This window comes from Nansenia antarctica, assembly GCF_963989245.1.
Source record: "Nansenia antarctica genome assembly, chromosome: 1".
Taxonomy (NCBI): Eukaryota; Metazoa; Chordata; class Actinopteri; order Argentiniformes; family Microstomatidae; genus Nansenia; species Nansenia antarctica.
In genome coordinates, this window is record NC_137674.1 from 26428414 (window position 1) to 26456180 (window position 27767).

The 27767-nt window shown below is 41.9% G+C and overlaps 3 protein-coding genes across 3 annotated transcripts; 2 read left to right on the forward strand and 1 right to left on the reverse strand.

The window, feature by feature from the left end:
* Positions 1–593: 593 nt before the first annotated feature.
* On the reverse strand, positions 594–8739 carry LOC308175945 (sex comb on midleg-like protein 4; the record flags this gene model as incomplete). Its single annotated transcript, XM_080550519.1, has 8 exons — positions 8619–8739; positions 5699–5931; positions 3941–4070; positions 3182–3382; positions 2743–2919; positions 1946–2167; positions 1195–1340; positions 594–719 (listed from the first exon to the last, which is right to left on the reverse strand). The coding sequence occupies exons 2-8, from the start codon at positions 5924–5926 to the stop codon at positions 594–596; spliced, it is 1230 nt and encodes a 409-aa protein (XP_080406645.1). The 5' UTR covers positions 5927–5931; positions 8619–8739.
* afg1la (AFG1 like ATPase a) lies at positions 8317–15804 on the forward strand. Its single transcript, XM_080550518.1, has 13 exons — positions 8317–8373; positions 8832–9031; positions 9191–9242; positions 9341–9442; positions 10100–10230; positions 11000–11099; positions 11258–11316; positions 11738–11820; positions 11984–12054; positions 12231–12331; positions 14384–14524; positions 14697–14807; positions 15248–15804. The coding sequence occupies exons 1-13, from the start codon at positions 8361–8363 to the stop codon at positions 15374–15376; spliced, it is 1293 nt and encodes a 430-aa protein (XP_080406644.1). The 5' UTR covers positions 8317–8360; the 3' UTR covers positions 15377–15804.
* Positions 15805–16738: 934 nt separating this feature from the next.
* Positions 16739–25959, forward strand: foxo3a (forkhead box O3A). The gene is made up of 2 exons (XM_080530563.1): positions 16739–17497; positions 22089–25959. The coding sequence occupies exons 1-2, from the start codon at positions 16994–16996 to the stop codon at positions 23460–23462; spliced, it is 1878 nt and encodes a 625-aa protein (XP_080386689.1). The 5' UTR covers positions 16739–16993; the 3' UTR covers positions 23463–25959.
* The last annotated feature ends 1808 nt before the right edge of the window (positions 25960–27767 follow it).

The window sequence follows — 27767 nt, forward strand, 5'->3', positions numbered from 1 at the left end:
AAGATTACCAAAATCATGTGTAACCAAATCAGTTTCCTTGGTTGTTTTATGGATTAAATAAATCTGGCAGTGACGTCATTGGCACAACATACAGTGTCAAGAGGGAAAGCTACCAGTTTTTAATAAGTTACAGGTTCAAGGTTTGGCATACTGTATGCTTACCGTATATCTTTCATTGAATTTGTAACAGATCATATTGATGTATAAATAAAAATGTACATCTTAAATAGTTCAATTCAATGACTCAATTCAATGACATTTCTTTAAGAATTATAAACATGACCAATAATCAACTTGCCAGGACAGCTTAGTTTAACCAGGAGGCAGAGAGGTGGTTTGTTAAACTTCTTCACGGGACAATAGTGTCCTCCATGTTCCCTGTTCATTTGTACCAGTGTGTCAATTATGAATTCCCATAATTTGCATATTGCTACTTCCAAAGCCTAGCTTTAACCGTAAAAAAAGGATATCCACAAACTTGGATTGACTCTGTCAAGAAGATCACTTTATCACATGTTTTTAGCTAGATGACATCTTGAAATGCGAAAACAATCAGTGAAATACAATTTGATAGAGTGAAAAAAAAACTGTTTTCAGAACTTTGTCTGTTTTAGTTTGTCGATGTGGTAGCACAGCTTCAGCGCAGGCCCCAGCTTCAGCCCTAAGTACTTCATGATCATGTCACTCTTTAGGAGTAACAACGCGTTTCCATCTATCTCCTGTGGGAAAGCAGAAGTGAAAGTTCAACATAAATTGAGAAACATGTAACACTGTAATTAATATATTTTTTAACATCACTAAGCATTACATCAACATACATTATATCCCCTCCTTCAGATCAGTGATTTGGGTTAGGTTCCTTTCAAAATTCACTGCAAGATATACCCCAGCCAACCATATCAATTAACCAGTTATGATTAAACACAAACACTTCTATCAATGTATTTTTTCCATTAACTATTGTCTTTTTAAATGTTTTATCTATTTACTTCTTATATTTGCTTTTAATCATTGTCATTTTTATTTTCTTATGCTCCTCTTGCTGTATTTTTTAAATAATGTATGTAAAGCACTTTGAATTGCCCCTGTTGTATGAAATGTGCTATACAAATAAACTTGCCTTGCCTTGCCATAACACAAATAATATCAAAGTAATTATCCCAATAGTATGTGAAACCTGGGGATAAAGCCTACATGCTTCCTGAAGACTTCTACGTGTGGGCCTAGGGACTGGGGGTCGGCGTCCCTGATGAACCAGACCACGTCCTCTACGGTCCAGGTGGACGGGTCCTTACTGGGGGGGGCCTTCGACTCCTGAGACTCTGGAGACGGATTATAAGCTGAAGAGAAAAGACAGAAAAGCAGAGAGCAACAATGTTCACTGCTTTATTTAAAACTGCTTGTCCAAATCTATGCTTAGTGACCATTCAATGTTTTATAATAGTGATAACATCATGGCTGGGTGGCCTGTGGTGGTCCGTGACCTAGAGTGCACATGTGTGCCCACGTGGACATGGGTTTGAATCCGGCCCATGCCCTGCTGACATGCCCTTCCTTTCCTGTCTATCTTCACTGTCTCTATCCAATAAAAATCAGACTGCAGAGTCAGACTGCCCCACTCCCCAAACAATTATAAATAAAATAAATCATGGCTGAATTTAACAATGATTGAATCATGATGATATCATACAGTAGTCTGTTACTTAGCAGAACAAATGATTTAAATATCAATCAATAGTAATGTTTTATAAACAGGCTTAAAGATCAGTGGGTTAGCCGTTGTTCTATATTTGACTAGGTTTACCTCACTGTTTTAACTGGTTTGTTAAATATTTGCAACCTTATTGCCATGGAAAGAGTAGATTCTGCAGTTAAAGAAATGTTTTTCAAAGATGATAGAAAATGTATCTACCGGTATATAATCCTGTGTCTATTCTATACGTACCTATTCTGTTGCTCTCCAGGAAAGCGCTGGGACTGGACGTCTGTCTACAGAGGCCGATGGGGGCCGAGCTGTTGGGGAACTGCTGGGTTGAGCGGAACCCGTAGGAGGGCTTTGGTGTGTAGGACGAGCTGATGGAGTTGAACGCAGAATCACCCGGGTCCACGGAATACCGCTTGGAGTCTGACGGGTCCAGAAGGTACTCCTCTGGCATGGAGGTGTCAGCTGTTGGTGTCAGAAGACATCGATAGTGACAGGGATTATATCATATGAGTGATAAACCATGGATGAGTAGTAACCTCTGTGGAATTAAGTCTTTGAATAGATGAAGTGTGTAGGCTATTCTACTAAATTGCTGCTCTGTTTCGGACTGGACCCTAGTTTGTCAAAGGACATTTTGTTTTGTTTAGTTGTTCCCAAGTCCACTGGCGGACTCAGGGGGAGGGCAGGGGGGGCGACCGCCCTTCCTGGTGCCCCCACGGTTGAAAAATGTCTCTCTTAAGTGGCAGAAATGCCCTTTTGAGTGGCGAAAATTAGAGGACGTGCCCTATTGGTGCCCCTCCAATGGTCTAAACTTGACCATGTGCCCCCACAGTTGAAAGACGTCGCACTAAAGTGCCCTTTTGAGTGGCAAAATTAGAGGACGTGCCCTATTGGCTGCCCTTCCAATGGTCTAAACTTGACCATGTGCACTGACGGGGTCCCATGTTGTGCAGTAAGTGCCCTTTTTTTATTTTCGCCCCTGCCCTTCAAACAGCCTGAGTCCTCCACTGCCCAAGTCTCTATTTTACAGTACGTACAGGAGAGTGCAATACCATCTGACTGATAAGAGGCCACACTATGCTGGGTGATCGGCTGGTCGCTGAAGAGGTTTTCACAGTGCAAGCTGCGGCATAGTTTCTTCAGGAAGCGGAGCACGTAGCCGATACTGTTCACCACCGGTAGACTCAAGAGGTGTTGCTTTCCATCGAATGTGGCTGAAAAAACAAAACGATATGAATGTGACAACCATTATTTGTCGATGCCTGTAAGATAACGAACTTTGAGCAGATAAACGGGAGGTCTAAGTAAGTAAGTAAGTAAGTAAAACTTTATTTATATAGCACCCTTCTCAGCACGAATGCACAGGGTGCTTTACATATAATTTGAAACATCAATGATTAGACAATGACAAACAGAAGGGAGAGCCAAGACGACTAAGCTGCCGAACATAGGCGCTCAATTGGGTCTCAATTGTACCTGATATTTTCTCCCCTCCGTAGCCCTGCGTGAGGAGAGTGAACACTGCTTTCTGCTGGAAGGCGCTGTCTATGCAGCCCTGGACGGCTTGCTGCAGCACCACGGAGGGTCTGTCTGGCCCAAAGTGATCTGGGAGCTGTTGCACTTTCTTTCTGTCCAGGTTAGGGCCCATGATGGCCTGTTTGTTTATGTAGATACACACTGGAAACACAATAGGGGGGGAGGAAAGCATTTAATCTCTTTGATAATGTGTTATTCTTGTGGTTTAAATGATTATAACACATCGTGACGTTAGAATTATAAGGTTCTATCTCCATCTTTTTCAAAATTGAGTTTTTTACATAATCTGATCCATTAAGTGTTTATTAATGCCTGTGTGGTGTTATTTTAAAAATGTTGACATTTTTTAGTTAGTAATTAATAAAATACAAAGGTTCCATCTCACAAAACATAATGGAATGTAAAAACTTTGACGCTCAATATCTCTGAACTACCCTAAACGGAGATAGAACCTTATAATTCTAAGCTCACGACATGCAGTATCAACAAGTGTTTGTATTGTGGACTTTATTCCCTTTTGAGTGAATGAGGAACTGGTTCTGGCTAGGGAACTAATTGCCTTCACATCATATCAGTTTTCCGTTCCCTAGGTGACATTCAGCATTCATAGAACATCCTAGATAATGATAATAAATGATAAAGGATGGTAAATGATAACTGTACAAAGTTCTTGCTAGAGGCAAGTGTCTCCTGTCCTACCTGTGAGCATCTGGGGTGTGGCAGAGTGGGGGATGGTGGCAGCGTCCTGTGGGATGGAGCTCATGTCCGGTTCAGGGGTACTGCTGGGCGGAGAGATGGCCAGGGGGGTCATCACCATCCTGGGTTTGAGCTGTAGACGGAGACGCACAGAAGGTGCCTGCTCATTAATAATAATAATAATACATTTTATTTATGGGCGCCTTTCAAGGCTCTCAAGGACACCTTACAAGACAGTTTAAAACCACATATCAAAACATTAAAATCAACAAAGCAAAATCTGATAAAAACAGCAAAATCAGATATAACAACAAACAAAATACAGGAGATCAAACTAAGTAAGCCATTGTGAAAAGGTGTGTTTTAAGACTGGATTTGAAAGTGGCGAGAGTGTCAATATTGCGTGTGTTAGGTGTCAGAGAGTTCCTAAGGCGGGGAGCAGAACGGAGCAGAACTGCTACTCACTCTATGCTGGACTTCCTGATAAGACCATCTACCGCCTGCAGCTAGTCCAAAATGCCGCTGCCAGGCTGGTGTCAGGCACCAAAATGAGGGACCACATCTCCCCTGTCCTCATCTCCCTTCACTGGCTCCCAGTGAAGAAGAGAGTGAAGTTCAAGATCTGCACCTTTGTTTTTAAAGCTCTCAACAGTCTCACCCCGCCCTACATCAAGGACCTCCTGGACAGTCTACCTCCTCAAGGCCCAGACCCAGGCTCAGATCCGACGGCCAACTCAGCCTGAGGGTCCCACGTACCAACCTCAAGAGGATGGGTGACCGTGCCTTTGCGGTGATAGCACCGACCCTGTGGAACGCGCTCCCTTCTGCCATCAAGTTTGCCCCCACTCTGGACTCCTTTAGAGCCAAGTTAAAACCCCACCTCTTCCTAAATGATATTCCCTAAGTCTACTCCCTATTTGTTGTGAATTGTATGCCTGAGATTTACGTTTAAGTCGTCTGTGTCTGATTGCTTTCTGTGTTCCTTGTCTTTGTCTTTATCTGTTCCTTTACCCGGGCTGTGCCCCGGGCCGATGTAAAAGTTGGATGGGGGGCGCATTATAAATAAAATTAACATTAACATTAACATTAACGGCTGAAGGCTCTAGACCCCATAGTGGTCAGGTGGGCAGAAGGGATAATGAGTTGAAAGGCAGTGGAGGGTCGGAGAGTGTGAGAGGGAGTGTAGGTGTGAAGGAGTTCAGAGAGATATGGGGGTGCAAGATTGTGAAGGAGTTCAGAGAGATATGGGGGTGCAAGATTGTGAAGGGCCTTGAAAGTCATTGGTACTCATTTGTTCATGGCACACTATGTATACATAAAACACAATGTTTAATGTAAGATTAATTAACCCAGGAAGAGCTACTGTGTAGACCTCACATAGAAACCTTGGTATTGTAAGAATACAAGACACACGTTAACATTATTAATAATTAAGTATCAAGAATACACACTTTAACATTATTCGAAGTAGCGACTTCAAGCGAATCAACTATCATCTTTGAAAAAAAAATCTTTAACTGCAAGAATCCACTCTTTCCATGGCAATAAGGTTGCAAATATTTAACCAAACAGTGAGGTAAACCTAGTCAAATATAGAACAAAGGCCTAACCCACTGATCTGCAAGCCTGTCTCTAAAACATGACTAGATCTGCAGGACATGGGGACTGTTACAGTGTAGACATCATATGCATTTTTAAACAACCTGCATCCCCACTTCCCTACTCTCCCCCCCCCCCCCCCCCCCTCCCATCATGGCTGACCTTGAAACCTGGCTTTCTCCCTCTCTTCTTGGGCACTTTTAAGGGAGGGAGAGACTCAGGGTAACGGTTTGGAAAATCCATTTTGGCAACATTGCGGAGTGGGGGTCTCCCCCTCTTCCTGCCTGGTATCTTCCCTGCCTGGCTGGGGATGAAGGAGGGAGTCACTGCAGGCGACTGCATCTCACTGTTGCTGTCTGCTTTCTGTGCTGTGGCTGCAGGTACACTCATTGGAGCTGAAGACACAGGAAATAACAAAGGAAAGATAAATCCATTTATCGAACTGAATTATGGAAAACCACTGTGGATAAAACACAGGAAGTCTGCATCTGATTTGTTTGTGTTTATTAACCACTTTAACATATTCGTAATCATAACAAACAAATGACACATCTAAGAATATAATCATATTCAGGAGCCTCCATTATTACTGAATCAGAGAATCATCTTGAAATAAAGGTTCAGGATACGTACAACATTACCACCACAACAACATCAGCAAATAGAAGCAGCTAACAGTATATATCCAGCAGAGCAATGCAGTTAGCTAGACATGGTTTAGTGGAGCAACAAAACAAAGGCAACCATGCATAAGCTCTGGATGAAACAGTTCCACCACCATCCTATCCACTGCTCATTGTTGAACCTGGAGGATTTGGACAGCTAAGGGCTTAAACATTACCTGATCTCTTCTCTTTTAGGATAATCAAGCCCTTTCTCTGAGATCCCCAGAAGCTTGAATGGTAGTAGGTGTGTTTTTTCAATAAATAAATAAATAAATAAAATCCCTCAAAATGCTGGGAAAGCCATCTTGCTGCCCCTGCTGTATCTGTTTCCCCCCGACTCTCCGCGTCTCTGTGGTCTGTGCGGCTGCACGGCGCGCAGGCAGGCTGCAGACATCTCATTAGACTAATGCATTCAGCACTGGCAGAGGGAGGGGGGAAATTGACTTCACCATGGCTACGAAGCTATGAATTACCATTACGATGACAGCTTTCACCCTAATCTTAAAAAAGCAGCCTCAAGTGCCGACTATTGGAAAATCACAACAACATGCATGCAACTCACATAGCCAGCGCAGCCTATAGTACTGGAATGATACTGAACTGCTCTTGTAATGATAGAACGGGACGGGAGCACTATTATTATTATTTCTCCTTCTTTTTATCATTCAAGCAGACAAAGACAATAGGAAGAAGAAGAAGAAGAAAAAAAAGTCTAAATAGTGAAAATACACTCACCATAAATCAATAAGGATTAGTGTATATCCCTTTTTGTGTGTCACTCCTAAGGTTCTCCCTCAGTGCTGTGTCCTATGGGTCTCCCTCAGCTCTTTCCCTGTATTTTCCTGCTTCCAATGTCTTTAACCGCACCACTCAGTGGAATCTCCAAGCAAGGCGGATTCCACTGTAATATTGTGCATGGGTGTCTGTGTGTGTGTGTGTGTGTGTGTGTGTGTGTGTGTGTGTGTGTGTGTGTGTGTGTGCCAGTTCTGGGAAAACGTTCCTCTGTTGTCATGGCAACAAGCCTGTAACACCCTGGCGGCGATATCTGATGTTTTGCCTTGCAACTCAGTGCTCAAAAACTGGGAGGGATAAAATTAGACAGAGGAGTAGGACAACCTCAAACTGCTAATTACAATAGGAAATTAATTTGAAAGTGTGAGTGTATCCATACCGTGTGTGTGTGTGTGTGTGTGTGTGTGTGCGTGTGTGTGTGTGTGTGTGTGTGTGTGTGTGTGTGTGTGTGTGTGTGTGTGTGTGTGTGCGTGCGTGTGTGTGTGTGACTGTATATATATATATATACACTACTGGTTTACCACTGGACAAGCAAACCATGTAATTCAACCAAACATGGCAGCATTACAACATATTTTGTTCCTTGCATCAAGTTGTTTGGACCTAGACACTATAGGCCAAGTGAGCTCTGTATTCAGGTATAAAAGGGTTTATGGTGTTAGTTGTGTGACATTGATATGTTTAATAATTGGGCCTACATTGTGGCACCGAAATATAATTAGGGCCTATTGTTATTGGTTTGTTAAACAATAAGTCAGGCCACCAGATAAAAAGACAAAAGTATGTGCCCAGTATGGCAGTTTTTAAAAAAGAAAACAGTGACCATTGCCCATTTTACAGGGTTTATTCCTAGGGTATGCATACTGCCTATATCATCCATAGACATTTGAAAAGCCATCCATATAGGAAATTCCATTCATGTCAGCTAAAAAAGAAAAGATCAATTCATGCTGGCTCAGCTTGTACTGTGTAGGCCATGGTAAAATCCACATTGCATGCAGGCATAATTCTCTTCACAAAAACTGCACTAAATCACAAATATGCACTAATAACGAGAAGTAACCACATTCTATCTACAAAGTGAGGTGATATGAAATAATCATACACTAAAGCAAACTGAATTAACTGACTGCAGCGGCTAAATGAATTATACTGAAATGCTGAGATGTTGCCCTCTTCTGACCAGGCCTGGCTCACTGACTGTCTGTCTGTCCCTCCTCATTTAATAAAGTTGTATTTGTTTGAAAAGCAAGATGGCGACGTGCATGTCGTCAAAGATGTCGCCCTTGGTGGCGGCGGCATCTAAAATACGATCCCTTTTGAAAGAACAATATCCCACGAGATCGATATTAAAGACTGTGACCGAAATGACAAGACGAGGTGAGAATATGATGTTGGTGAGTGAAGTCTATCAGTGTTCTGTTGTTCTTCCGTAGCCTTGTTCCGACAGAGAATGCGAAAGAGCGAAAGGCTCTCAGGTTTGGACTGAGTCAGTGTCAGTGACATAACAGGTTGAACTGTCCCGTGTGTGTCCTGTCTTCTCTCAGAAGAAGATGACGACACGTAGCAATACTGATCAATCAGTCATCGCATCATTACAGGTGGACATGGCTCTCTAGACTTACCTTTGAATAACAATTGGGAATCCTGAGTCGCTGAAGTGATTTATCTAGCCTAGCTGTGTCGCTATTCCCTTTGACATCACCAGCTACTTAACTTTCATGTTAACTGACAGCTCGGAGTCGGTCCCTTAACGTAACGACAAGTCATCCAGAAGGGTGTATTTATCATGATCTCAATAATCAATAATAATTCCCTGATATTCTGTTCATCTCAAGACTACACTGCCAATGCTCAGACAGATGAGGACAACAGCCATGTCACCGGGTTCAGCGGTCCGATGGATCACTACTGCGGGCTGATCAGGGAGGGAGCGCTGCACGAGGACGAGCAGCAGAAAGCTGCGATCGAGAAGTTGGATCAGATGCACAAGACCATGAGGGGCTACAGCAACCAGCCTGCCTCCCTGTTCTCCAAGGTGATAGAAGATGGCCTAAATGTCATAGAACTATTCCTGGTTTTAGAGTTTAGACACATCTACATGGTATTTATAAAAGGGTTTCTTTGTTTTTATTATTATTATTATTATTATTATTATTATTATTATTATTATTATTATTATTATTTTATTTTACAGTTTTTCTCAAAGCCCAAGCCCCCAAAAGGATACTACATCTATGGAGACGTCGGTATGTTTATATTTGTGCTTCCTTGTGACATATCATTGTTGTTGAGAGTTTGTGGTGATTACTTTCAAATGTAATCATGTTTTATGCTTTGTTTCTAGGCACAGGAAAAACGATGGTTATGGACATGTTTTATGACCATGTAGAGACATCAAGGAAAAAGAGGGTCCATTTTCATGGCTTCATGTTAGATGTACATAAACGTAAGTTCCCATGGTGTTCCCATGTGTTACAGTTGATCATGCTGTAACAATGTCGTCAATAATTAGTCTAACTGCCATTTTCTAATCGTGTATGATAATGGTATGATTTGTTCATTGTCCTTTGCTATTTAACTAGATTACTTCAATGATTATTGACATTCGGCCTGTATCTACTCTACTGTAAAGTGCTGTCATAATAGCCACTCATGATCAAGCAGTTCCGATCAAGAGTTGAGATTTTTTCAGTTCACACAATGGAACCGTTATAAAAAGATGATTAAGAGAAAGAGCGCTTTTCTATAAGTGGATTCTTACAGAACGTAAACTCGTCCTGACAAACAATATATTGGATTTATGTCCAGAGTAAATGGACTGCACTTATATAGCGCCTTTATCCAAAGCGCTTTACAACAGCCTCTCATTCACACACACACACATTCACACACCAATGGCGGCAAGCTACCATGCAAGGCGCCGGCCCGCTCACTGGGAGCAATTTGGGGTTCAGTGTCTTGCCCAAGGACACTTCGACATGTGGCCAGCCGGGGCTCGAACCGCCGATCTGCCGACCTTGTGATCATTAGACGGGGGCTCTACCTCCTGCGCCATAGCCGCCCCCAGAGTAAGTAAGCGCATACTTGTTGTTTCTGTTCTCAGGGATACATCGCCTTAAACAGAGCATGCCCAAAAGGAAGGCTGGGAAAATGGCCAAATCCTACGACCCGATCGCCCCAGTGGCAGAGGAGATCAGTGAGGAGGCCTGTCTGTTGTGCTTTGATGAGTTTCAGGTTAGAGGGATGCTGTTTCTTATTATACATCTTTGGCCTGGACTACACGTATATGGATTATTTTTTTTAACACTTTTTTGTACAATTGGGCCTCTCAACCATATGAACACGGCGTTTTCACTCACATAAACAGAGATTTCTCTAAACTGATTAAAAAAAGTGAAGAAATAAAACAAATATCCGATTGAGTGGATCAGTGTGGTTATGTTAAACGGAGCTGGTGTTGATGCAAAGACGTCAAGTGTCAAGCCGTTCACACATGCGCATTGAAGCAAAATGTTTGTCAACAGCAACAATGGCTCAACTTCATTGCCGGTCCACACAAAATAATCAGTTTTTGCTTTCTTCTTGGTCGCCATAACTTGCTTTTCTGTCTGTTTTCTACTTTTCTTTTCTGTCTGATTCAAAGAGTTTGGTCTGTTTATGTTTTGAATCACTGCCGCCGTTTGATTACAGCTGACTGTGCATGCCCATAACGTTCTTCTACGGTATTTGACAGATCGAGATATTTTTGTGGTGTGTGGAGTTATTTTTATTTTTTTTAAACGAGGATGAAATTATCCTGCTTAAAAAAATATCCATATACGTGTAGTCCAGGCCTTTGTACACAATTGCTTGGATATCCTCTGTTAGGGTGATATAACATTCCGTTTGGCATTTAGTGCAATAATCTAATTCTAGATTTCTAAATGTAGTCACAAAAGCCTGAAATGAAATAGAAAATAAAAAATGAATGTGGTGATGAATTGGTTGTAACTCAATACCACAGGTCACTGACATCGCTGATGCCATGATACTGAAGCAGCTGTTTGAGAACCTCTTTATGAAAGGGGTTGTTGTCGTGGCGACATCCAATCGTCCCCCTGAAGGTGAGTAGGTGCTGTCACTTTTAATTCAAGAACTGATCACACCACAAATGTCACTTCACAAACCTTTCTGTACATTTTTGTGTACCCACTCTATCTTCTCAACTTCCAGGCAAAGCATACTCAAATGATGTAATCATTGTATCATTCCTCTCTTCTAGATTTGTATAAGAACGGACTACAGAGGGTTAACTTTGTGCCGTTCATCGCTGTGTTGAAGGTAAAGAAGCACTACTCTTTACTTGTCACACTTTTACTTGGTCACATTGCTACTAAATGTATTGCTAAGAGTTCCTCTCCATTTCGTGAGCTTAGAATTATAAGGTTCTATCTCCGTTTAGGGTAGTTCAGAGATATTGAGCGTCAAAGTTTTTACATTCCATTATGTTTTGTGAGATGGAACTTTTGTATTTTATGAATTACTAACTCAAAAATGTCAACATTTTAAAAATAACACCACACAGGCATTAATAAACACCTAATGGATCAGATTATGTAAAAAAACTCAATTTTGAAAAAAAATGGAGATAGAACCTTATAATTCTAACGTCACGATTTGAGGTACGTGGGAAAAACTAGGATTTTAAGTATGTAGTCAAAAGGTGACCATATAATTTCTCTGCCTCTTCTCTTACATACAGAACTATTGCCAAGAACTTCGCCTGGATTCCGGGATAGATTACCGGAGGAGAAACAGACCCTCCGCTGGAAAACTTTACTTCCTGTAGGAACGGCATGGTGCAAACTATTGCATTTCAATCGACACCCCTATGTTTGTGATTACTACAGTATATGTGTTCTGGATCATAGAAATTGGCTTTCTTTGAATAGAAAAACAAACAAACTGTGGTCTTTCTATTTTCTAATGTATTCTTGTTTTAACATAGATCAAGTGAACCTGATGCGGAGGCCACGATGGACAAGATATTCGATGAGTTGGCTTTCAAACAGAATGACAGTAAGTTGGTCAGTGTGTTCTTGAGTGTGCACAGTATGCAGAGCTAAGAGGATGAAGGATTTGTAAGGTTTATGACCGTGTTAAATTGAACCACTGTTCTTCATGTGGTGTTTACTACTAGTTTTTGTAAGAGAGTATTTAGTTATACCAATTTTGCATTGTGTTTTTCCCCACAGTAACACGACCAAGGGTGCTGACGTTGCTGGGCAGGAAACTTACTCTGAATAAAACCTGTGGGACCATAGCAGACTGTACCTTTAAAGAGCTGTGCGACAGAGTAAGTGGGCTAACCTGTGGGACCATAGCAGACTGTACCTTTAAAGAGCTGTGCGACAGAGTAAGAGCATAGCAGACTGTACCTTTAAAGAGCTGTGCGACAGAGTAAGTGGGACCATAGCAGACTGTACCTTTAAAGAGCTGTGCGACAGAGTAAGTGGGACCATAGCAGACTGTACCTTTAAAGAGCTGTGCGACAGAGTAAGTGGGACCATAGCAGACTGTACCTTTAAAGAGCTGTGCGACAGAGTAAGTGGGACCATAGCAGACTGTACCTTTAAAGAGCTGTGCGACAGAGTAAGTGGGACCATAGCAGACTGTACCTTTAAAGAGCTGTGCGACAGAGTAAGTGGGACCATAGCAGACTGTACCTTTAAAGAGCTGTGCGACAGAGTAAGTGGGACCATAGCAGACTGTACCTTTAAAGAGCTGTGCGACAGAGTAAGTGGGACCATAGCAGACTGTACCTTTAAAGAGCTGTGCGACAGAGTAAGTGGGACCATAGCAGACTGTACCTTTAAAGAGCTGTGCGACAGAGTAAGTGGGACCATAGCAGACTGTACCTTTAAAGAGCTGTGCGACAGAGTAAGTGGGACCATAGCAGACTGTACCTTTAAAGAGCTGTGCGACAGAGTAAGTGGGACCATAGCAGACTGTACCTTTAAAGAGCTGTGCGACAGAGTAAGTGGGACCATAGCAGACTGTACCTTTAAAGAGCTGTGCGACAGAGTAAGTGGGACCATAGCAGACTGTACCTTTAAAGAGCTGTGCGACAGAGTAAGTGGGACCATAGCAGACTGTACCTTTAAAGAGCTGTGCGACAGAGTAAGTGGGACCATAGCAGACTGTACCTTTAAAGAGCTGTGCGACAGAGTAAGAGCATAGCAGACTGTACCTTTAAAGAGCTGTGCGACAGAGTAAGTGGGACCATAGCAGACTGTACCTTTAAAGAGCTGTGCGACAGAGTAAGTGGGACCATAGCAGACTGTACCTTTAAAGAGCTGTGCGACAGAGTAAGTGGGACCATAGCAGACTGTACCTTTAAAGAGCTGTGCGACAGAGTAAGTGGGACCATAGCAGACTGTACCTTTAAAGAGCTGTGCGACAGAGTAAGTGGGACCATAGCAGACTGTACCTTTAAAGAGCTGTGCGACAGAGTAAGTGGGACCATAGCAGACTGTACCTTTAAAGAGCTGTGCGACAGAGTAAGTGGGACCATAGCAGACTGTACCTTTAAAGAGCTGTGCGACAGAGTAAGTGGGACCATAGCAGACTGTACCTTTAAAGAGCTGTGCGACAGAGTAAGTGGGACCATAGCAGACTGTACCTTTAAAGAGCTGTGCGACAGAGTAAGTGGGACCATAGCAGACTGTACCTTTAAAGAGCTGTGCGACAGAGTAAGTGGGACCATAGCAGACTGTACCTTTAAAGAGCTGTGCGACAGAGTAAGTGGGACCATAGCAGACTGTACCTTTAAAGAGCTGTGCGACAGAGTAAGTGGGACCATAGCAGACTGTACCTTTAAAGAGCTGTGCGACAGAGTAAGTGGGACCATAGCAGACTGTACCTTTAAAGAGCTGTGCGACAGAGTAAGTGGGACCATAGCAGACTGTACCTTTAAAGAGCTGTGCGACAGAGTAAGTGGGCTTGGTCTCTCGCTCTACAGCAGGGTTCCCGCGCTGGTCTTAAAAAGCCTTAAAGTCTCAAATCCAGCAATCCAATCTACAAGGCCTAAAAATAGCTCAAATTTCAGTTATTCGGTCTAAAAATGAGGTGCTAGGTCTTAAAAACGAGATCCTGCAAGGAAATCAGTCCTTTTTTGCAGTGAAATCCCTAATTTCATCACCTCGAGGATGACAAAAGGCTATCATATGGTGTCACGAATAGGTCCAAAAATATATTCAGTCTAAAAAAGGCCTAAAAATGTGACTTGTTGAAACTTGTAGGAACCCTGTACAGTATGTTTTGCTCTCAGACCTGTCTGTGATTGTACAATTCTGTTGATCCACCAAAGTTATCTCAGATTGATCATTTGTATTCTGTTCTGTTTCAGCCACTGGGTGCCAGCGACTACTTGGAGATATCCAGACTGTTTGACACGGTCTTAATTCGACACATTCCCCTGCTCACTCTGAATCAGAAAACTCAAGCTAGGCGCCTCATAACACTCATAGATGCCTTTTATGACCACAAGGTAAACTTGTATGAGCTTTTCCATTTATGGGCTCATTTAAGTTATTAAATTACTTATTACCTCGCCATTACTTCACAATCTATCAGCTCTATACATTCTACTGTATATCTGCCAAGCTTGATGGTGATGTACTATATATTAAAATTGCCTGTTTTGTTGTTTTGTTTTCCAGGTACGAGTGGTGATTCTTGCAGATAACCCTTTGGATGGTATATTTGTACACGACGGGCATGATGGACATGATGAGAGTCACATCCTTATGGATGACCTGGGACTAAAAAGGGTAAGATCTGCTGCCAATTGTCCTGCCATTGTTTTCTTGTGGTTTAACTATGTTTTATATTCGGTGTACTTCCTGTGAGTATTCCTTTCTAGTGATGTAGTTGTTATTTAATGCACGCTCCTGCCCTTGGATCTTAGATTAGCTGGCTCGGTCGAGGTTTAAAAAAAAAAAAACAGCTAAAGACTGTGTTGTATAGACAGGCTTTTGGATAGCCCCAAGGGCCTGTCTTTCTGTCCTGTTGATGTTGTTTTACACCTGTTGTCTGTTACTTGTTTTTATTTCCACTTGTTTGCCTGTTTTAACCTGCTGTGGCTTTCGCTCTTGTATTATATTTTATTGTGTTTCTTCCTTGTTACGTAAAGCACTTTGTGACCCTTGGTCTGGGAAAGGTGCTGTATAAATACATTTTACTTTGACTTACTTACCGTGTGGTGCAACAGGACTCCGCTAGCAGCATGGCCATCTTCACCGGGGAGGAGGAGGTGTTTGCCTTCCAGAGGACCGTGTCTCGTCTCACTGAGATGCAGACAGAGGAGTACTGGGTGGAAGGGGACAGGAGCACCAAATAGCAGCACTCCCATGAACCCTATACCTCAGAGGACAGCCAACTACAGAACACTATATTCTTATTTATCCAAGCCCAAGGATCATCATGGATGTGTCTGAACCACATACTGTAGGAGGACCGAAAGCGAATCAATGCAACATATTTATTCAGACATTTTTTGTCTTAAAGCCTTTTTATGATTTTAATTTGCCATGGCACTTTAGAATCTGACCATATATTACAGACAATGTTTTAGTTGAACCTATCGGCATGTTGGATTTCCAATAACGTACTAGGTCAGTTGTGTGAATGGAGAATTGTCAGCTATGTGGAAATGGAGTTCCAGTTGGTAAAAGAGGTGGAATGGTAATTTATTGAGATTGTGATGAGATGGTAATGATGACATTTAACAAAAAACGTATTGTTTTTTAATGAAGTGATGTATGTAATTAAAAAAAAAAGATTGATGAAGACATGACAAATACAGCCTTCTTCTTATCGTAACAAAGTTATGGATTAGGATGTGATGCTGCCTGTCTATTGAGGAAGGCCTCCACCTGCCACCTACAGGAATGTATTACAGCCTACTGCAGTCACAGTGACCAGAACATTGTACACCACCAGGAATGTACTAGTTGTTGTTTTCATTGCAAATACAAATATGTATTGTGTACTACTACGTCACACAAACATTAAGACAAGATGCAACAATCTGGTCATCAGTGATTACTTTTTTTATTTAATGTTTCAGACTGTCACTTTAAAAGACGATTCCTTCAGTGCAGTTCAGGGGGCAGGTCTTTCTCCTCCGCTGGGATCAGCTATTTGCCACGGCGCTGCTGCACGCAGCCACTGGTGGGGTTGGATGTGCTGGCTTTGCAGGATCTCGGGGGTAAGAGGATCATACGAAATTGTATTTATTCGAAATGCAACATTGCTCTGACAGTAAGAGTTGAAGTTGGACAAAGATAATTTCTCCGTCGGGCCTGGCTAGAATGAACATAATCCCCGCCTTGATGAAATCTCGAGCTCGCGGCTGGCGACTGTCTGTCTCCTCATCGCTACACGGATAAAGGACTTAAAAGGGAAATGGTCAAGATGGCAGCTACATTCGGAATGTCAAGGTGTGGATATGCATTGCTTGTTTTAATGTCCTATATGTACATGTGAATGGGATCGGGGGACTGTTCTTTGTGAAGGGGCTGGAGCGCAGAATCCCTCCTGGTTAATTCATCGCTGACGTTTCGTCACCACACATTTACCAAAACAGCTTCGCGATCGCATTGATTCACTGCTCTTGATACGAAGGAAATGGGGGGAAAAGCATCTACTGTAGCCTACATATGATTTAGCTGGATATGATGTAAGACCTCGGGCCGTTTGGATCGCAAGGTTGAACGATCAGCAGTAAGCAGGCGCACGTGGACTGAGTTTAACAAATCTGTTGGAGGTGTGAAATGAAATGTGCCACTGAGCTTAACATGCATTACATAAAGCATGCAAAGAAGTTGAAATGATGTTATACCGCGCACAATAACCAAATTATATTATTAATGGAATGCAACTTGAATGCTATATTGCTTCGTAACTTTTACGACCATCATTGTGTAACGGATACAAGAAAGACGACGAGAGGGACATGGCTGAAGCATCGCTTAATGAACCTCTAGGTGTTGAAATAGATCCGGATTTCGAGCCTCAGAAGAGGCAGAGGTCCTGCACTTGGCCTCTGCCTCGTCCGGAGTCGGGTGGAGGAAAGGCCGAATCCACGGACAATGACGTAATCCCCGAAGATGAGGAGGATGAGAACGAAACAGGAGGAGGCAACAAAACAAAGATCCCAAGAGACCAAAATTGCACTACAGCAATCCCCACTTCCAAAGAGGAGGTGAACGATGGCTCCCCCACATCTACGCAAGCACTTGTCACGGTCCCCAACGGCCCTGCTGCGTCCCAACAGCCGAGGAAGTCCTGTGCCCGCAGGAATGCTTGGGGCAACTACTCCTATGCAGACCTAATCACCCAGGCCATCGAGAGCAACCCGGAGAAAAGGTTAACCTTGTCTCAGATCTATGACTGGATGGTGAGGTCCGTGCCATACTTCAAGGACAAAGGCGACAGCAACAGCTCTGCTGGATGGAAGGTGAGCAGAGCAGTGACTTATAGTGTTCTGTGACTGTCATCAAAATAACGACCTTTTTAGTTTGAGCTCATTGTGCATTTCAGGTGTATCTTGCAGAAAAGGAGACGACAGTATCATCTGCAGGAACCATCCTAAATGGATATGCAATGCTATCATTTAGAATGAATAGATATTTTGGAGGTTATTTTCTTACAGTCATACTACTAGGGGCCATAGTTGGGCTTTGAATGGCACAAGGCAAGGGTGTGTTTTGTAGTGATAACCAGCTGGGAATAGAAGATCTGTGGGCTGCCTGATTAGAAATAGGGTGAGCCCATGTATCGCTGCCAAGTCACGTCCAATAGAGCCCAGGTCAATGTTGCACAGGGCCCTTTCAGATAGGACAGGTGCTAGGACAGACAGGCCCCCTTTAGAGCTGCATTAGGTTGTGCAAGAACACCCCATTGAGTTGGTCTATCTGTGTAATTACATATTGAGTTAGTTGAGTGGAATGAGTTGAAATATGAACCAACCCAATTCCACTTGAGTAATAACAATAATCAACCAACTCAATGTATATACGGTACTTACATAGCCATAGGCTAATTAACATACATGTGCTTACAGCATTTCTACATAAGTGTAACTTAGAGTAGTAGTTTCATAGAGTAGTTAGACTTTAGACTAGACCCTACCAGTATAGGCCTAGACTGTTATATTGGTGTGCAAAGGGCTCGCTCCATGCTAGTGTCTCCTGCCCCTGTTTGATTCCAGGGATTAGTTTGGTCTGGAAAACCAATTCATCCGTCATGGAATCGAGTCTAATGAAAGCACTGAGCTCTGCAGGATTTACATTTTTAAAAAAAAGAAGAAAAAAAAAAGTCTGGAAATGGTTTTGTAATCCTGTGAAACTATTAGGTGTGAGAAATGTGTGGGTTTTCCTCACTGATCAAATAATAATAATGATGATGATGATAGTTATGATCATGTTTATTGTAATATCAGATAATTGCATAATTATTGCAACACATTTTTTTTTAATACACATCAGAAGTTCAGAAATATAAATAAACTGATCAATACAGAATAGAATAGTCTAAATGTCACTTCTGGATACATGGAACCCAGACACACACAGATGAGAATTTATACTCAGCACATTATAGGACAAGGGTTAAGGTTGGGTTTTAAAAACTGCTGACCACAGCAGTTCAACAGTTATTAGACAGGCTTTTTTTTCTTTTTTTTGGCAGAGTTGTGGCATTCAGCAAGATTAAGGTCGTCCATCTGTAGGGGATAGGGGAAGGTTGAACTGTCTGAATAATTCTCCTTATGGAAAAAAATGCAATCAAGTCCAGAGACTATTCCCTGTGGGAATACGATAGTATTCAATGTTTTTTTTCATTCTCATTCCAAAAGAATGCAAATCAGACATTAGGCCTACACCCCATGTCATATAGCCTACTGACGTGTAATATAATGCATATCTATCATGAGTTTTACGAGGCCTAATACTGATAGCTTTGGAAACAGTGGTAGATTTGCCATTGGCTGCTGTGTTCCCCACCTCCATCTTTCATTGGCGCATTGGAGCACAAGCATCCATCAGCTGACTGGTAACTATGTAGGTCAATGTGAAAGAAGCTTCGCCGTTTCACTCTGGATCTGGCTCTGTGTAAACTGGCAGCGCTCCAGCCTCTGTTCAGAACGAGGCTTTGCTCAAAGGGTGCTGCAGCACTGCTGTAAGCCTGTGGGGGTGGGGGAAGGGAACACTACAGTTTGTACTGTTGGGTCTTTTTTACATACAATAAATGTACAGATCACATTTGACATTTGATCACTTTTGTCTTTTAATTCAGTGAAATACATGAGCATTTACATTTTCAATTTAGGGTTAGGCTACAAATCTATGCGAAGAGATATGTGCAGAATCGAATTGAATTTATTTAAAGCTGTCTAGTGCACTGCACATCCATCCCTTTGTCAGCCAACTCAAACTCTTGAACCTTATTTTAGATGTTGTCAGACCAGTAGGCTGACTGGCAAGTTCTACAGAAACACCCCCCCAGACCTCAGTAAATCATTTCTGGCAGTACAATGTGCCACTGTTTCTCTGTTTCTCTTCACAAAAGAAGGTAACTGGGAGAAGACACATGTAAAGCCTCTGAATTCTGCCTGAGACAGTTTTTCTTGGGCTAAATTTTTGGGGATATTTTTAATTAAATGTGTTGTGACTTGTCACTGCTTGAAGCTGAGAGGGTTGTAGAAAAATATGCTGTTCCAACTCTCCCCATGGCCTGAGTCCATCTACACGGCTTGACATAGAAAGCATTCATTTTACTGTAGTCTGTCTGTCACGTTCTTAAATTAGGGGGAAACACAAAATGTTCAGAGAATGTGACCATGAAGGTTTACCCCTTTGACCAGGTCAACCATAAAGAGTGAATTATCTTTCTATGTCGCAGCTCAGAACTAAAAGCATCCAGAAGCCTTTATTGCTGAGATATGCACAACAATCAACATAACAATCAAATGACATAGCAAATATCTCTGTGAGCTACCAGGACTAGACCTGGTTGAAGTATAAAAAGGGAACATGCACATAACATAGCAAGCAATCTCCATAAACAAATCCATACAAAACAGGCAGGAATTCACCGTTAATGTAATGTTAATGTAATGTATCCTCTATAGTGAGGATGAACTCATGGCTGCAGAAATGTGCTCTGCTTTGTTGTAGCAACAGCACACACTTGACATTGTTTACAATAGCAACTCCTGTATTAGTGATGTACTACAGATAATAACTAACATGTTTACGAACTCCCTAGTAGAATATGCAATTTCATACATCTGTTCAGTCTGATTGAAATACAAGACATTGCAGAAAGATAAAAATAAATTTAGATTCATTGGATGCAATCTAATTAACTAACCATACATATTGACACAGAGATGGTGTGAAATCCAATCAACCTTGCTGGTCCTGAAAAGTACAAAAGCGAGTGGAAGAGAGAACTACTTATGTACGTTGAGCCAAGAGATGGGTGTTCACTTTCAAGTGATGAAAGTGGTTGATCTAATCCGGTAATTGGCTTGGAGGGTGGGTTTAGCTGGAAGTTAGCCAGCCTATTGACCCATAGGAAAGCATGGATCGTTGCGCAGATCGAAGCATGGATTGAAACGATAGTGTCTAAAAGTAATAGTTCCCCACAAATGTTTAGAATGGCTATGGTATTAGCGCATTTGATTTCTTCTGCCCAGTATGGCCACTTGTTGTCAAATCGTAGCTCATTACAGAAAGTAGGCAAACCAAAACTATCCATAGCAAATATTTATTATTATCTGATGACGTGACATGGGATTTTATCTCATTGATCTGGATAGCTGATTTGCGATGGAAGCTAGCCAGTACTTGATCATTTGTAAATAAACAGCTCATTGTAATTACGATTTAGACTTAGGCGGCCTCAGGGTACCCAGTTTCATGTGTAGCTCCTTTATTTGTCTAAATTCCATTTTGCCTGTGGGTATGTCATGTCAGAATACAATGTAATCAAAATGTCAATGGCTGTTTGGCCAGAATGGAAGAGGATCTAGACTAGAACTACACAGGACCACTCCCAACCATCTCGTCAACTCACCCTTTTCCTGCAGATATGACTGCAGTTCCTCTGCTGCTGCAGCACTCTCAGTTAGTGTAGCCTGAACGCACAGACTCAATCTCTTTAATTTTGTACATGGTTCAGAATATCTCCAGGGAAATCCATCAGACCATTCATTGCAGCCAGAAATAGGTCACAGTCAGAGATGGGTATGATATCGTCTGTAGAAGAGGAGCAGGACTAAAGACACATCACAACTGCAGTGTAGCCACTGCTTTTATCTCATTCTTTCTGTATTTTTTGGCCTCTTTTATATGATATGGTTTCTTGAGAAATACTGTGTTTAAACTATATTAAATGTAATATACTATATAATATAATAAAGAAAAACTGCTTTTGGTTGTCATATTTATCAACAAATTTGAACATAAAAGACATCCCCTTCCAACAGTTTAGTGGCAGAGAGGTACATATAGGGGTCAGATGGCATGTTCTTTCTTATGTTCCAAAAAACGCTGGTGACTGAAGGCTGAATAAGTGAAGTTAAAATGACCTCTTCTCAGCCATATTTGTGACGGGTATTTGTATGGTACTGTGCATAGCCCCCTCACTGGCAGGAAGCTACTTTGTTATGCTAACGGTGTACAGCAAGTCTAGTTTGATTACTTATGTTTATTCCTCTTTACATGAAATGTATTATTTTATTTTTTTAAAATTTGGGGGGGGGGGGGGGGGGTTTCTGAGTCCCACTCATATCTTTAATTTCATTGGACAGATATTGTGAAGACAGACAGAAAAGTAAGGAGAAGCAGGGAGAGAGGGCATGGACCGGATTCGAACCCATGCCCACATGGGCATATTATGTGTGCACTGTATACTGTGGTGCTAGACCACTGTAGGCCACTGAAATGTCGTTTTTAACCATGAACGTTTTTTTATGAAAAAACTCTTGATGAAACTCTGGAATTCTCATTCTAAACAAATTCTCTTTTTCTCTAAAAAAACAGAACTCTATCCGACACAACCTCTCGCTCCATAGTCGTTTCTCCAAGGTCCAGAATGAAGGAACAGGGAAAAGCTCCTGGTGGATGGTCAACCCAGAGGGCGGGAAAGGGGGAAAAGCTCCACGGCGACGGGCCGTATCCATGGACAACAGCAACAAGTACATCAAGGGTGCAAGAGGGCGAGCTACCAAGAAGAAGGCTGCTCTCCAGGCTGCCCAAGACGGGAGCTCAGAGAGTTCTTCCAGCTTGTGTAAGTGGACCGGAAGCCCCACCTCCCGCAGCAGCGATGAGCTGGACGCCTGGACAGACTTTCGCTCACGAACCAACTCCAACGCCAGCACCATCAGTGGCCGTCTCTCCCCCATACTGGCCAATCTAGAGCTGGACGAGGTGCCCGACGACGACTCGCCTCTCTCCCCCATGCTCTACTCTAGTCCAAGCAGCATGTCCCCCTCCACTGGCCCAACAGGTCTGTCTGACCTGGCTGGAACCATGAACCTCAACGATGCACTCTCCGATAACCTTATGGACGATCTCTTGGACAATATCAGCCTGACGGCGTCCCAGCAGCCCCCCCCAGGCCATGATGAGATTGGAGCCAACGTGCAGGGGAGCTCAGCGTTTACCTTCAGCTGCTCAGGAAGCAGTCTGGGCGTCCCCGCCGGCAGCTACGGCCCCAACACCGTCTTCAGCCCTCCGTCCGTCACAGGCCTGCGGCAGTCTCCCATGCAGACCATCCAGGAGAACAAGCAGGCCACCTTCTCCTGCATCTCTCGCTTCGGCAACCAGACCTTGCATGACCTGCTCAGCCTGGAGTCCCACAGCCACAACGATGTCATGCTCACCCAGTCCGATCCGCTCATGTCACAAGCGAGCGCCTCGATCACTTCCCAGAACTTCCGTCGTAACGCCATGCTGCTTCGCAAGGACCCGATGATGTTGAACTCATCAGCTAGTGCCGCTGCTGGTCAGCTAGCGCCGAGTTCTTCGATGCCCGGTTGGCGAGCTGGCTTGTCAACCTCTGTCAACGGAGGCTTGGCCTTAAGTTGTGACGCGGACCATCAGGATGGCAAGAAGAATCTACAGCAGTCTCCCAGCAAGACCACTTCTATGCAGCTTGGTTCTGGTATCAATAACAGCAGGAGCCCCCTGCACATGGCTGCTCAGGTTGGCTTCCCCACGGAGCTGGACCTGGATGTCTTTAATGCTAGTCTTGAGTGTGATATAGACACCATAATCCGTAATGAACTGATGGATGCTGATTGCCTAGACTTGAGTTTTGACACTCACCTCATGTCTGCCCAGAATGCTAACATTAGCACAGGGAGCTTCTCCAGCTCCAAACAAACCTCATCCCAAAGCTGGGTTCCCAGCTGAGGAGTTCACTCTTAGGCTGGGCTGTACCAACATGGTTCTGCATTACATTTACTGGATTAAATTAAGGTTTATCTACTAATCCTGTTGCACCAAACTATAAACCTATCTTAAATGTAGTTTGAATTTCATCTTGATTTAAATCTAAACCTCTGGTAATCCAGGTTTAATTTCCACTTAAACCTAGATTAAATTCACCAGTAAATTTAAACCTAGTTTAAACCTGGATTAGCAATTATATTTAAACCACCCTTGGAGGAGGTTTATGTTAGGTTTATTTGCTTTAATTACAACATGGCCGCATATCTTCCCTGTGCAATGCCTCTCTGATTAATTTTGAACCTAGATTTACTAAACCTAGATTAAGCCTAAACCAGGATTAATCTAATCCATGTTGGTGCAACCCAGCCTTAAAGTAGAGCAGTAGAGAGTGGATATAGCAATGCAGGTGAGCTTTCACTGTCATGCATAGAGCAACTGAAGGGAATAAAAATGTATTTATATGGGGGAGTGTGGTAGTATAGCAGGGCTAAGTGTGATGATTTTCTTTTATCAGACGTTACAATTTTGGTACTGTATTTTTGAAGTGTCTAAAACGCATGGTGATGAAGTTCTTGTAACCCATATTTCAGAACAGGAGGTTTGAACAAGAGTTGTAGTACTTAACTGTCAGGACAGTGTAACCATCAGTGTTATCATAAGTGGGATATTAGGGGTAATTGTGAAATAAATGTGAAAAAGACAAGTCTCAGGGACATCCTTATGACGTGGTGAACTGTAACACTGATATGAAAGTGTTGTATTTACCCTGCTTTCCATTTTATATTCTTATCTATACAGGATGAACCAACACAATGTTTTTGCCAAACCAGCTGTCTGTCTTTTGAGGATGACGGCCGAGTGTTTACAGAACAAGTGTCAGAGAATGTTACTATTATAGATGATACTTGATAAAAAGCTTTCATGTTTTAAGTTCCCATCAGCAAAATAAGTGGAAAAGAGAGAATTTTATGTTATGAAACGCCTTGCATCAATGCACCATTTCATGCACCAATGTTCTAAACGTTTAGTTGTGAGGTGTGAGATTATCTACATGTGTGATATTGTATGTAATGTTTAAGTTTTGTTTTGTAGACATTTCCTCCTATACAGATTTGGTGTTAAATGTTCCTCATTCAAAAGGTGCATTTTGTTAGCTCATGTTTTTGAGCTGTTTCTGTTGCAGGTCCTTGCCTACCTTGCCCCTCCTTCATAGTGGAAAAATCAACAAAAATAAAGAATACACAAGATTCGGTACAGTGGTTTAGAACGCTACATTAGCAGTTTCTTATTCTCAAATGTGAAACCCCAAGATTCTGTTTTAAAATGATGTGTGGTGCTATGAAAGAAGAAATGATTTTAATATTCTCTAGGGCCGCATTGTTCACCTCCCTTTGATATCTGTACTATAACAGGTGCTGAAAGAAGTGTTTAATCCTATAAAACAATCTTTCAATGAGCAAAAGGTGCATGGTAAATTTAAAAGATGGCCATTTTAGGTATAAGGAATGAAAAACTAATGTCTTGAATGTTGCCAAATTCATTCTGTGTTTGAGAAATCCAGTGGAATCACAAAAATGTCCTTTTCAAGTTGTGTTGGTGGGAATAGGTGACACTGTATGCAACTGCTCCAATAGTTGATGGCGAAACAATCACTGTCAGCAGAAATGGTACTGGATTTCTGTCACGGTTTTCCTATAAAAACAAGAGGATTAACGTGAACATTGAGTTTAATTGAATCACCAATCGGTCTACTTAGTATCATTAGTTATTTTGTTCAAAAAAATTACAGCTACTACACCCTAAACTGATATTCCAGGGAAAATATGTTTACCTAATAAATAGGAAATTAAGCATTTACACATCATACATGTGGATACTGTGTATATTTATGGATAGGTTTGTGTTTGCATTTGTTTGTGTTTGAACATCCACTCATACATCATAGACCAAATGAAAGAGCATTGATGAATGACAGAAATGGCACAATACTCTACCAGAATGTTTACCTAATCAGATTGTATTTAAAAGATTCCATACTGAACCAGAAGCAATATATTATACTCCAGCCTTCCAAGAAGAAGACACAAGTTCTTGGCTCTGCAGAATACTAGTCATTTACCCTGCATATTAATTATAACACAGCTCATACAGTAATTGCTGTTGTGTGGCAAACATTATTGACTTGAGTTATTCAAAACATATTACTCCAAAAACGTCAGTTTACAGTTTGGGTGTGTTATCATTGCACAGATTATTACAAATGTTGGCAAATTCATGTGAAAATTAAGAGAGACTTCCAGATCTCAGAACAACCCTCACTGCCAATGGCCATACCCCCCCCTCCCCCCGCTGGTCCTACACATTGTGTCACTACTTGATGTTGACATTTCCTTGTGTATTTCCACTTTGGATTTAATGTAGGTTGTATAAGAAATGGTGCATGTAAATAAAGCTTGGTGAAGCACTATTGTCTTTGGGTTTTTTAATATCATTTTATTTTGTCTTGATTGTTTATTATTAAATTAAATGCCATTACATAGGAATCCATTGTTGCTGCCCATAGAACAGAGTAGCCTTCAGTAGTCCAAAATATCTCAGGGTTTCAGAGACACAAAGGAAACTCCGGTCTGTAAGAGCTGTATTCTGTTTCTCACCTACCTGTACACTAGATACCTATACACTAGAGATATCCTGCAAAGAAATGGTTGCTAGGGTGACGTGTCATCTTAAATGCTACCAGATTTTGTTGAAATTCAGTCTCTTCAAGTGCTCCTGTTCACAGCAGACTAAATTCATTATTGTAACGAGTCATCTTTCAGCCATGAAATGGATCTCCTGTACTGGCATTGCCATTCATGGTTATCACAGCATCTCTCCTTCCATCTGCCAAGGAATTATGCAATATAATGTCCTGTGCACTTATTGGTAGGAGATGCACCTTGGTGAAAAAAATCATATTGGATATGAAAATTGTGCATGTTATGCTATTTAATACAGAAAGGTAAATATTGGTAGGAAAAAACAACAACTTATTATATATGCACACAAAAAAAACACTGATTAAATTGTAAGAGCATAAGAAATTAAACACCCTGAAAAATAACATCATGATAGAATAAAGTCCCTGATGGAGTTCTAGAGCCCTCTACAGTAGAAACATTTGATTTGATTTGAGAACATAGGCGCAAAAGTAACATTAACTTCAGTATTTTCTTTTGGATGCCTTCTAGTTCTCTGCTTTGAGCAGTCTACGTTATGGGTGCAGCTGAAGGAAGGAAGAGGAGGAGGGGGAGGAGGGGAAGCCCTGTTGAGATGCCTGCAGTCTCCATGGATACTTATGGCAACAAGCTGGAGTGAGGAATGACTTGGCTGCCCTTCCCCAGAGCTTCCATTCAAGGCAAGTCTTTCATTTTGCTAGTCTTCTACAGAAACTTAAGCATCAAATTAAATCCTACATACACTCAAAACTACAATGTCTTTATCCTGAAATGTGTGTAGTGGTGGTTTTTGTTTTTATTTAGTTTTATGATTGTGTCATTGCAACCTTTAGAGGGTCTCCAGGAGCTACGGGTAGTATGTCCGTGTACAAACCTTCCTCCACTGCTAAGGTGGAGCAGAAGGAGGCAGAATTGTCGGCCCAACTTTCAGCTCTCAGGGCAGAGTTAGAAGAGAATGGATTTTCGCAGGGAACACCCTCAAAATCTTATTGGTATGTGGCCACTGACACTGAATAATTTAAAATGATCTATTGGCTTTTGCATGTTTTTGGATGACCTCTTTTCTATCGTTACTTATTTGGGCATTATCTTTTCTAGCTCTGTTCCCACTCCAAAGGATGTGTCCTACTTCCGCATGGAGAGAGAGAAGGTCCTCAGGAGAGGCCTGCAGGTGAGACTAGAGACATTTATAAGTTGTCGTATTGTCTGGAAGCTGCAAGACTTAATAATAATAATAATAATAATAATAATAATAACTTGGATTTGTATAGCACCTTTCATAAAACCCAAGGACGCTTTACAATTCTAGAGGAAAATGGTCAGACAGACAAAACAGAAAACAAACAAAACAAAACAGAAACAGTGACTAGGGGCCAAAAGCCTTGGTGAACAGATGGGTTTTAAGGGCTGATTTGAAGGAGTCCAGACTTACCCTGTGCTACCTATTACCACTGCCTAGTTATATTCAAAGTTTGCTGACCCACCAGAAACCTGTCTATTAGCTTTCGGTTTTGTCAAATAAACATGAATCTACACAATTTGCAGTCTG